Source organism: Petaurus breviceps, unplaced genomic scaffold (assembly GCF_028583685.1).
Source record: "Petaurus breviceps papuanus isolate PSGF00001 unplaced genomic scaffold, PetGlider_PUasm1.0 90784, whole genome shotgun sequence".
NCBI lineage: Eukaryota > Metazoa > Chordata > Mammalia > Diprotodontia > Petauridae > Petaurus > Petaurus breviceps.
Genome location: NW_027187345.1, coordinates 9,020,260 through 9,032,562, shown reverse-complemented (window position 1 = coordinate 9,032,562; position 12,303 = coordinate 9,020,260). Strand labels below are relative to the sequence as shown.

General features: G+C 40.8%; 1 protein-coding gene across 1 annotated transcript in view; it reads right to left on the bottom strand.

Moving 5' to 3' along the window:
- NUP43 (nucleoporin 43) overlaps positions 1-12,034 on the bottom strand; it is a 28,006-nt gene extending 15,972 nt beyond the window's left edge. The window contains exons 1-4 of the mRNA XM_069069742.1: positions 11,838-12,034; positions 5,983-6,105; positions 4,773-4,850; positions 2,916-3,096 (exon numbers count right to left, since the gene is read on the bottom strand). Coding sequence (XP_068925843.1) covers positions 2,916-3,096; positions 4,773-4,850; positions 5,983-6,105; positions 11,838-11,957 — 502 coding nt within the window. The 5' untranslated portion in view covers positions 11,958-12,034. The remainder of the gene's footprint in view (positions 1-2,915; positions 3,097-4,772; positions 4,851-5,982; positions 6,106-11,837) is intronic.
- Positions 12,035-12,303: the final 269 nt, after the last annotated feature.

The following is a 12,303-nucleotide window of genomic DNA, read 5'->3' as shown; positions in this document are numbered from 1 at the left end:
CCCTCCTCAAGCCAGATTCAATAGGAATAAGGTTGACCCATTCCCTTTTGCCTTCCTATTCTTCCCCTCCATTGTAACCATTTTCCCTTGCCTCTTCTGTATGAGATAGTTGCCCCCCTCTGTCTCTCCCCATCTCCTCTCATTATATCCCTCTCACCTCTTAATTTCACCTTTTAAGTATCATCCCTTCCTGTTAAATTGGTCCCATGCCCTGTATCTATGTATACCTGTAAACATATATACACACATTCACATATGTATTCATATGCCTGCATACCCTCATATAAAGACATATATATATATGTAATATATATATTTCTAATCCCTTCAACTACTGAGAAAAGTTTCATAAGTTACAATTATTGTTTTTCCATGTAGGAATGTTAATAGTTCAACTTTGGCCAAGTGGCTCAGCAAGCAAGAGCACCGGCCTCAGTGCCGGGACGACCCGGATCAAATCTGGGCCCAGACACCCAGCACCACACCCAGAAACAACAACTGGCCGTGCAACCCCGAGCAAGCCACTCAACCCCAATTGCTTAAAAAAAAAAAAAATAGTTCAACTTTGATAAGTTCCTTATGATTTCTTTTCCCTGTTTACCTTCTCATGCTTCTCTTGCTTCTTGTATCTGAATGTCAAATTTTCTATTCAGCTCTGGTTTTTTCAGCAAGAATGCTTGAAAGTCCTGTATTCCACTGAATGACCATATTTTCCCCTGAAACAGGATACTCAGTTTTGCTGGGTAGGTGACTCTTGGTTTTAATCCCAGCTCCCTTGACCTCCGGAATATCACATTCCAGGACCTTCGATCCCTCAGTGTAGAAGCTGCCAGATCCTGGGTTATCCTGATTGTGTTTCCACAATATTCAAATTGTTTCTTCCTGGCTGCTTGTAATATTCTCTCCTTAATCTGGGAATTCTGGAACCTGGCTATAATATTCCTAGGAGTTTTCTTTTTGGGATCTTTTTCAGGAGGTGATCGGTGGAGTCTTTCAACCTCTATTTTGCCCTCTCGTTCTAAAACATCAGGGCAGTTTTCTTTGAGAACTTCCTGGAGGATGCTTTCCAGGCTCTTACTTTGGTCATGGCTCTCAGGCAGTCCAATAATTTTTAAATTATCTCTCCTGGATCTATTTTCCAGGTCAGTGGTTTTTCCCATGAGATATTTCACATTGCCTTCTATTCTTTCATTTGTTTGGATCTGTTTAACAGCATCTTGATTTCTCATAAAGTCATTAGCTTCCATTTGCTCCAATCTAATTCTGAAGCAATGATTCTCCTCAGTGAGCTTTTGAGATTCTTTTTCCATCTGGCAAATTCGACTTTTTAAGGCATTCTTCTCCTCATTGCCTTTCTGAGCCTCCTTTGCCATTTGAGTCAGTCTGTTTTTTAAGGTATTTTCTTCAGTCAGGCTGTTGACTCTCATTTCATAATTTTCTTGCATTGTTCTCATTTCTCTTCTCAATTTTTCCTCCACTTCTCAAGGTCCTCTATGGCCTGTAACCAGCTTGTATTTTCCTTTGAAGCTTTTGGTGCAGGAGTTCTGACTTCACTGATTTCCTCCTGTTCCATGCCTTGCTCCTTCTCATCCCCAAAATAGGAGTGTAATGTTGGAATCTTCTGTCTGCTTTGTTTCCTTTGCCTGCTCATTTTGCCACTCAATTACTTGACTTTTGGGCTTTTTGGCACAGTAGGACTCTGCCACCAGACAGGGGAGTTTTCGTCCCAAACGCTGGGGTTTTCTCAGCTGCCAGAGGTATTAGATGGGTGCCCTCTCTGAGGTCTCCACACGCTCTGGCAAGCTGGACACACACCCCAGGACCTCCACCCTAGACTGCAATCCAGATCCAAGCAGGTTAAAGCAAGAGCGATGACCTCTCAGACTGGTGCTTGGTCCCCCTACACTCTGCAGGCCAGGAGCTGAAGCCGCCAAGTGGCGCTGGCAGGCTGTGCCGGCATCTCAGCGGCTTTTCTCCCTGGGTGTAAAAGCCACGCACTCCCACTTACTGGGTCCCAAAGTCCAGAATGCACTGGCCTCTCACCTTGTCCTTCGCATCTATGTGTTGATAAATCTGGAAAAGGCCACAGCTGCTGCTGATCTGGAGTCCTTCTGGCTGGTGGCTGGTCAGGCCCGCCCTGGGGCTAAAGCCTCAGCGTGGGGCTGGGCTCACTCCCAGAGCGCTGCGCTGGACGATTCCTGCCGGCCTGTTCTCAGCGGGAGGTTAGCTTCTCTGTGTCATTTTTTGGGTTCTGCAGCTCCAAAGTTTGTTTAGAGTCCCCTTTTTACATGGATTGGGGAGGGTGGAAGCCAGAGCTGCGGGAGGGTCTTCTACTCCGCCCAGATTCTTCCCTTTCAAATTAATTTGAACCATTTCTGCCAAATTAATCTTCCTAAAGCATCATTCTGTAGTCCTCTCTAGCTAATTCATCTTTGGCTTGGTATTCAATTTCCCCACCATCTAGCCCCAAACTACCTTCTAGTTTTATCTCATACTAAATCTCCAATACTCTGAGCTACTATTTCCCAAACACGCACTGTGTGTTCTTGCTTCCATCTCTTTGGTTCAAGCTATTCTTACTCCCTGAAAACTCTCCCACTCATCTCTTTGAAGATTCCACCCATTCTTCAAATTCCAGCTCAAAGCCATCTTCTCCAAGTCTTCCTAGATCATCTCAAGCAAAAACACTTTTTCCTTCCTTTGCATCCCTAGAGCATTTAGTATGTATCATTCTATACCTTTTATTGCAGTTATTTATTTACATGTTTTAACTCCCATACTAAACTGAGTACTTCAAGGACAGAGATTTTCTTGTACATCTCTGTATTCCTCATAGCACAGTGGTACAATGGTTCATAGAGCACAGGTGGCTAATACTTGTTGGCCAAAGAAAATGAACTAATCAGTTCTCTTACCTATTGTTCGTACAGCTTCCTTATAATCAACTCTGAAGAGATTGATTCTGCCATCTTCTCCAACAGTAACAATCTCTGGACTGTTACATACAATACCAGTACATGGTGCACTCCTATAGGAAGGACTACCTGGGCCAATGTGGTAGTGGGCTCCTACCCATTCCTGTGTGACTGAAAGAGTCTGTGTAGAATAGGGGAAAGTGAAAAAAAAAAACAAACCTTAAAGCCGTCCGGTGATACCAAAAAATCAAAAGTTATCAAATAAGAAAAATGTTGCAAATGTTTATCCCCATGACATAGCACTTGCAGGTTTGAAAGAAATCATAATATACCTAATCAAAGGCACAAAATGCTTTTGTTTTTCTATTTCTCCTCTCAGCTCCTCAGAAAAACCTCTCTCTGTTCTTTACATTTCACAGAAAACATAATTTTGATTACTAGGAAACACACTTTATCAATCTCCACCCACTGGATTAATTTCTAAAGGAACATATTTTAAATGACAAATAGCTTATTTTTCATCTTGGAATACCTCTCACTACCAAAGTGACTAAAAAGCCCCCAAGCAAGTGAGACTTCCAAAATGCTTTAAATAACTGTACATAATGTTTTCATTTATTTCATTTGTTTTTCTTTTAAAGAAGCAGTTACTAGGTATCCAGGATTACTGTGTTTAAAAATAAGTAATTTTTGCAGAGTAATCAGGTTGTTGTCAGAAATTACATGATTTCCTGCAAATAATGTCATTAAGAAAATAAAAGCCATAGTTTACATTATTTAAATGTTTCATTCTCGACTTTACTAAATGTGTCTATCATTAAGATGGCCTACATGCAGGGGCGGCCAGGTGGCTCAGCAAGTAAGAGCACTAGCCCCAGCGTCGGGATGACCTGGGGATCGAATCTGGGCTCAGATATGGATTGAATCCAGGCTCAGATACTTAGCACCACACCCAGAAATAATTGGCTGTGTAACCTTCATCAAGTTACTTAACCCCAATTGCTTTAAAAAAAAAAAAAAGATGGCCTACATGGGAAGAACAAAAATCCCAACAGGCTTTCTTTTCTAGCTATATGCTACTACATGAAGCTACAAGTTTTTCTCATCAAAGTGCCCTTTATTGTTTTCCAAAGGTCAACACACTGGGTTAGATTATTTTTTTTATGAAGGTTTGCCACTGTCTCAACATCTACCCCTTAAAGTAAAAAATCTAGGTGCTATTAATAGAACCAAAGAGATCTTTCCATCCCTTATGGCAAGTGAGATAACAAGTACTTTTATTTTCCTTGAGATAAAGGCAAAGTAACATCATTGTAGTTACTGACTAAAAAAACCACATGTTATTAGGTTTAAATTAATAGAATTTCCACAACTTGGTAATGGTAAAGAATATTATCTTAAAAAAAAAAAAAAAGACTGGGTCGACCTATCTCAACCAGGCTGGAAGTACAAGAAGCTAGTCATGGGCCCAGTACCACTTTTATTGGCATGGGAACTTTAATCTGCTTTGTTTCTGACATAAGCCAGTTTGCCCCTCCTTAGATAATTTGGTAGCCCCCTTATTTAATGCCATACCTAGTCTAGACACCCAATCTGCTTACTCCAATGCATTTTACAACTCTAAAACTCAAGGGATCTTCCAGTCTTAGCTTTCCTGGTAGTTGGAATTATAGGCATGCACCACCATGTCCAAAGAATATTAGCTTCACTAATAGGAACACTTTATAATTTTTTTGTCCTTAAAGTTTTAGGATTACAAATTATAACTCGTTATTCAGAAAGGATGTGCTTACATATTAACCTATAAAGCTTAAGAATAATTTTAAAAGTTCAATTTTTGTATAAAATGTTACTTACCTGATTATTTGGATGGTGAAGAAAAACTGTTACACATCCTGTTGATGAAGCAGCTACAATTCTTTCCTGGTCCAAAAACTAAGCAGTAGAAAAATCCTGCTCATTACAGATTCAAAATATTAGTAAAAGATTGTACAATTTTACCTAGTGATAAACACAACCACAATTCTAAACATAAAAGAGAAAATAATTTATGTTATATAAAATGCATAACATTTTACATTTTATAAAGTATTTATGTTCAAATATATTATTTCATTTTATTCTCACAATGCAGTGAGAAAGGTCAGAAGATGTTTCCAATTTATAGAGAAGCAAACTGAAGCTCAGGCAGCTAGGTGGTTCAGTGGATAGAGCACTGGACTTAGAGTCAGGAAGACCTGAATTGAGATTAGTCCTCTGACACTAGCAGTGTGACCCTGGGCAAGTCACTTAAATTCTGTTTACCTTAATCCACTGGAAAAGGAAATGGCAGACTACTTCAGCATCTTTGTCAAAAACAAAACCAAACCATGTTGTATGGTCCATAAGGGAACAGTTAGACATGACTAAACAACTGAAAAACAACAAATTGAAGCCCAGAGAAATTAACAAAATTATAAATAATTCATTATTTAAAGTGGTTTTTTTGGAGGGTGGTATGGGGTAAATGTGAACCCATGTCATCAGTGAAGGAAACTCACTGCATGGTAATTCTTATTATATATGCAAATTGGCAGCACAGAACAGCAATTAGTCTGTAATTCATTATCTTAAAGACAAGATTTGAACCTGGTCTTTCCACCTTTAAAACCAGTTCTCCATCCACGGAGCCTTGATGCTTCCCATGTAGTGCTTTACAATTTATAAAACACTTTCCTTAGGACTCTGTGAAACAGGCATGGCAAGTATTACTTTATCAGGGGAGAATATGGCTCAGAGGCTAAAATCTTATATGGTATATTACAGGAAACCAAAAATCTTCTGTTACCTATTCCAGTTTGAAACTATTACACATTGCCTTTCCTTATTTAAGTGTAAAGTAATGAAAGCACTTTGAAAAGCTACTGCACAGAAAAAAATATTAATTATGATAAATGGATATTTCTATAAATTTGGGTTTTCTTAAGCTATTCTTGATCTCAGAAATGTGAACAATAGATTAACTCTGGATCATATATCTTTAGAGAAATATTTTATAATATTTTAAGTCTTAAAATGTCTAAGTTACCTGCAAGTCCATTACATCACCGTGATGTTTGATGTCACATAATAACTGATGATCTCCTTCAAACCCTCCATCACTGCTCAAGTTACCAAAATCTCCAATACACCAGAGTGAAACACTGTTTTCCTGTAAATTAGGAGCATTTTTATGCTTTAACAGATTAAGTCCATTTTAAAAAATGACAATCTTCATTTACTTCAAATATACTATGTTTCACTTTTGAATTATCAATTATTTGATAACAGTTTAAAGCACTGAAGTAGTTTCCATTCTGTAGGAATCCTAGAAGGTGGAGAGTGAGGAATCGGGCCAGTAACTATTTCAACAGGTCTATGAATACATACCAGCACCCTTCTCTTTATCATTATGTATTATCTCAGATGCTGATACTAAGAGGACAACTATTATCATGGAGGCATTAAATTTTCGGAATTTATAAAGGGGTTCTCATTTAAGAAGACCATTAAGCATCTTTATTAAGTGGAGGGCACTATAATAGGCTAGGAGCAAGCACAGCACAGAGATAAGAAAGTAAGAAATGATACCTGCTTTCAGATTTATATTTGAGATCACACATATATAAAAATAACTATAAGAAACAGAGTAAAGTGTATAAGAAAGTTAATAAAATACACTGAGACACTATTGGTGGACCTATTAACTGGTTCAGCCATTCAAGAACACAATTTAGAAATATGCCCAAAGAGTTATTAAACTATGTATATATACCTTTTTATATAGGGATAACATTATTAGTCTTATGTGCAAAAATATTTATAGCAGCTATTTTCATGGTAGCCAAAAACTGGAAACGATGGGGTGCCCATCAAATGGAAAATGACACATTATGGTTTAAGAATGGGATGGGATACATTTGGGCTGTAAGAAATGATGGAAGGGGAAGTTTTCATATAAATCTGGGAAGACTTGTATGAAATGCTATGAGGTGAAAAAAGCCAGAAAAACAATTCATACGACAGTTTTAAAAATATATATACAAATTAACAATTTGAAAGATAAGAATTCTAATTAAGTCAATCATTCACCATGATTCCCAAGAACAGATGATTAAAAATGTGTAATATCTCCTGTGAGGTAATGAATTACATATACAGATTGAGACACATTTTTAGACATGGACAAAATGGAAATTTGTTTTGCTTGACAATGCATATTGGTTACAAGGTTTTTCTTCCCCCTAACCCCACCCCCAGGAGGAGGTGGGAGAGAAAATATTTATGGGAAAATGTATTTTTAAAAGTTAGGAATAAATAACAGTCAGAATTCATTGAAAAGAAGGATCATTTCTGGCTAGAAGATTTAGGGAAAGGGGGGCGGAGTCAAGATGGTGGTGTAGAAACAGGACTTCCTTAGGGCTGTAGCTCCCACCTACTCCAATTCATGTAAAAGGTGACTGAACAAACTTTGGAGCTACAAAACCCACAAAATGACACAGAGAAGCTAACCTCCCTCTGAGAACAGTCCAGCAGGAAGGGGCCAGTACAGGACTCTGGGAGCCAATCCTATCCCCAGGCAGGCCTAACCAGCCTCCAGCTGGAGGGACTCCAGATCACCAGCAGCTGTGGCAGTTTCCAGAACTATCAACACATAGATGCTAAGGACAAAGTGAGAGGTCAGTGCAGTGTGGACTTTGGGATCCAATAGTTCGGGAGTGACGCTGGCCTTTGGGGGAGTGGAGGGGGGGAAGCGTACAACCACTGCAACGTGGCTGCTTCAGTTCCTGGCCTGCAAATTGTAGGGGGACCAAGCAACCAGTCTGAGGGGTAATCACTCTTGCTTTAACCTGCTTCGATCTGGATTACAGTCTAAAATGGAGGTCCTGGGGCGTTTGACCAGCTTGCCAGAGTGTGTGGAGGCTTCAGAGAGGGCACCCAACTAATACCTTCAGCAGCTGAGAAAACCCCAGCTATTTGGGACAAAGCTCTCCTCTCTGGAAGCAGAGTCCTACTGTGGCAAAAAGCCCAAAAGTCAAGCAATTGAGAGGCAACATGACCAGGCAAAGAAAGGAAGCAAACCAAACAGAGCACCCCAACTTTACATTCCTATTTTGGGGACAAAAAGAATCAAAGCCTGGAACAGGAGGAAGACAGTGAAGTCAGAACTCTTGCACCAAAAGCTTCCAAGAAAAATACAAGCTGGTTACAGGCCATAGAGGACCTTAAGAAGGATTCTGAAAACCAAGTAAGAGGAATGGAGGAAAAATTGGGAAGAGAAATGAGAACTATGCAAGAAAATTATGAAATGAGAGTCAACAACCTTACTGAAGAAATAACTTAAAAATAGACTAACTCAAATGGCAAAAGAGGCTCAAAAAGGCAATGAGGAGAAGAACTCCTTAAAAAGCCAAATTTGCGAGGCAGCCAGGTAGCACAGCAAGTAAGAGCACCGGCTCCAGTGTCAGGATGACCTGGAGATCGAATCCCGGGCTCAGACACTTAGCACCCACCCAGAAACACCTGGCCACGTAACCTTGAGCAAGTTACTTAACCCCAATTGCTTAAAAAAAAAAAAAAAAGCAAAATTTGCCAGATGGAAAAAGAATCTCAAAAGCTCACTGAAGAGAATCGTTCCTTCAGAATTAGACTGGAGCAAATAGAAGTTAATGACTTTATGAGAAATCAAGATGCTGTTAAACAGATCCAAACAAATGAAAAAATAGAAGGCAATGTGAAATATCTCATGGGAAAAACCACTGACCTGGAAAACAGATCCTGGAGAGATAATTTTAAAATTATTGGACTACCTGAAAGCCATGATCAAAAAGAGAACCTAGAAATCATCTTTCAAGAAATTCTCAAGGAAAATTGCCCTGATGTTTTAGAACTAGAGGGCAAAATAGAGGTTGAAAGAATCCATGATCACCTCCTGAAAAAGATCCCAAAAAGAAAACTCCTAGGAATATTATAGTCAGGTTCTGGAATTCCCAGATCAAGGAGAAAATATTACAAGCAGCCAGGAATAAATAATTTGAATATTGTGGAAACACAATCAGGATAACACAGGATCTGGCAGCTTCTACAGTGAGGGATCGAAGGGCCTGGAATATGATATTCTGGAGGTCAAAGGAACTGAGATTAAAACCAAGAATCACCTACCCAGCAAAACTGAGTATCATGTTTCAGGGGAAGATATTGTCATTCAGTAGAATAGAGGACTTTCAAGCATTCTTGATGAAAAAACCAGAGTTGAATAGAAAATTTAACATTCAGATACAAGAAGCAAGAGAAGCATGAGAAGGTAAACAGGGAAAAGAAATCAGAAGGAACTTATCAAAGTTACACTATTTACATCCCTACATGGAGAAATGATAATTGTAACTGATGAAATTTTTCTCAGTATGAGAACAGTTGAAGGGAACAGAAATGTATATATGTGTATGTGTATACATACATATATATGTCTTATAGGAGGCTGTATGAACACACATGTGAATGTGCATACCGTACATATGTGTACAGGTATACATAAACAGACGGCACAGGACCAGTTGAATAGGGAGGGATGATACCTAAAAGGTGAAATTAAGAGGTGAGAGAGGAATATAATGAGAGGAGATGGGGAGAGACAGAATGGGGTAAACTATCTCATATAGAACAGGCAAAGGGAAATGGTTACAATGGAGGAGAAGAACAGTTAGGTAAAAGGGAATGAGTCAACCTTATTCCCATTGAATTTGGCTTGAGGAGGGTGTGAAATACACACTAAATAGGGTATCTCACCCTACAGGAGAGTAGGGGGCAAGGGGATGAGAGGGGGGATGATGGAAGGGGAGGGCAGGCTCGGGGGGAGGGAAGTTGGAAGCACCCACTTTTGAAAAGGGACAGGATCAAAGCAGAGAATAGAACAAGTGGGAGGTGGGATAGGAGGGAGGGAAATATAGTCTTTTACAATATATCTACTATGTGATTATTTTGCATTAGCTACACATGTACATCCTATACTGAATTGCTTATCTTCCCAGTAAGGGTAGGTAAGAAGGGAATGACTCTGGAATTCAAAGTTTTAAAATCAAACATTTAAAATATATATATATATATACTATTATTAATATTATTTTACATGTAATTGGGAAATAAGTTATACAGGCACTGGGGCATAGAGATTCACCATGCCCTACTGGAAAATTGGAGGGGGGATGGGGAAAGATATGGGAGAGAGCAGATTGGAGGAGGGGATATCCTGTGGGATGGCTATTTTGGGGCAGTGGGTAGGGGGAAAAACGGGGAGAAAATTTGTAACTCAAAATATTGCAGAAATGAATGATGTAAACTAGAAGTTAATAAAGCATTTGATTAAAAAAAAAGAAAAAAGATTTAGGAAAAGCTTTATAAAAGAGGTGGCATCTGAGTGCGCCTTCAGACAACTCACATTTGGTTTACAAAACACTTTCTCCACAAATCCCACCAGGTATCTAAGGCAGGGGCCAGCATTTTTGAATGGAACCCAAATTACATAACAAAGACTTGCTGGACACCCAGGGTGTATAAGGCACAGTGCAAGGCACTAGGGAAACAGTTAACCCTCTTATCAAGGAGGTTACAATGGGGGATACATATACCCAGGTTACACAGTGGACATAGTGCTAGGCCTGGAGTCAGGAAGACTCCCCTTACTGAGTTTCCATCTGGCCTCAGACACTTACTAGCTGTGTGACCCTGGGCAAGTCACTTAACCCTGTTTGCCTCAGTTTCCTCATCTGTGAAATGAGCTGAAGAAGGAAATGACAAACCAATCCAGTATCTCTGCCAAGAAAACCCCAAATGAGTCTGACACTAAAGAAATGACTCAATAACAAAATTATGCAGGAGGAAAAGTTTTGGAACAGAATTGCAGGAATAAGATGGGGAATTTCGCCTGGTATAGGAACCAATGGAGGGGGAGGGGAGGGGGGGGAACAAGGACCTGGGCATCTCTCTCACACACTTGCTGGGCTGGCACTCAGATCCAAGAACGACGCACCGGGAGTCCTAAATAATAGATTCTCCCCATTTTACAACTGAGGACAGGGAGACGCGAAAAATTAGGGCAAAGTCAGAGAGGCAGAGAAGCAGTGGAAGAAACCTGTTTCCCCTCAAAGATCCCTCTAGAAGTCACCAAGCATTCATTAAGTGCTCACTCTGGGCCAGATTCTGTACTAAGGACTAGGAATATTTTTTTTAAATGGCAAAAAAAAACAACACAAAAAACGTACCTCGGTCCCTGCCCTCAGGGGACTAAAATTCTAATGAGAATGACCTTATGCAAACAACTTTCTAGAAGGAAGATAAATTGTCAGTAATATGGGGGGGGGGGGGGATTTTAGAGGGACTAGACCAGAGAAGGAACCCTGAGGACCCGATGTGGCCTGCTAGTTCTCAGGGGCCTCAGGGTGGGAATTGGCATGATGGCACCCTAGGAATTTACGTTATCACATAGTATATTAATCATATTACTATTAGCAAACATTTTTTGTGAAATCGCTCTTCGGAAAAAGCACTGTGTATGGGAAAAAGCAATTAAATTTTAAGTCGGAGATGCTGGGTGACCTGGGGTGGGAAGCCTAACGGCTCTGAGCCTGTTTCCGCATCTGTAAAGAGAACGGACTTGGAATAGACGATATCTAACATCCCTCCTGGCTTTGACGTCTAAGGTCTGGAGCGAGGGGTCCTTTCAGAACAGGTCCAAAGCAGGGAGCATGAAGTTCGTGGGTTGCTCCGCGTGCTTGGGCAGGAGAGCGCGGGGTGGGGGTTGGGGCTACAGCTGGGCTCGGTCGAGGAAGCACGAGGAAAATGCGGCAGGATAGTAAGGGGGAGAGCGACTCGCGAGAACCTGGCAGCCATGAGACAACAAAAAGATACCTCATTGTCCCAAGAGCCAGTGGCGAAGGTCTCGGCGGGCTGCAGACTCCCGGCGGGTACCGGCCGCCAGCGGGTTTTACTGATCTTCTGGGAGACGAACTTGGCAAAGATCTCTTCCATGGCGAAGAGGCCGCAACTCTACCGCGCGCGCCCAATCCCTGGGCCCGCCTCTTCCGGCCTGTTCGCCAACCTTCCCGGCATCCTGATTGGCTAAGAAAAGACATCGGGAGACGGCTACCGAGGAAAGACAAACTTCTTCGGTAGACTCCGAAAGTCTTTCTATTTCTGGGAGGTGATAGGATGCTGGAAGCCCTGATAGTTTGGGTTGGAGGAATGTGTGGCTGAAGGTCCTGGGGCCGCCCTTCGTTTGGTTCTCCACTCTCCTCTTAAACTTTCTAGTAGATTTTCGTGCCTATCGTCAGCTTTGTGAATTCAAGAAAGCACTCTCCTTTTCTCCCCGCCCCCC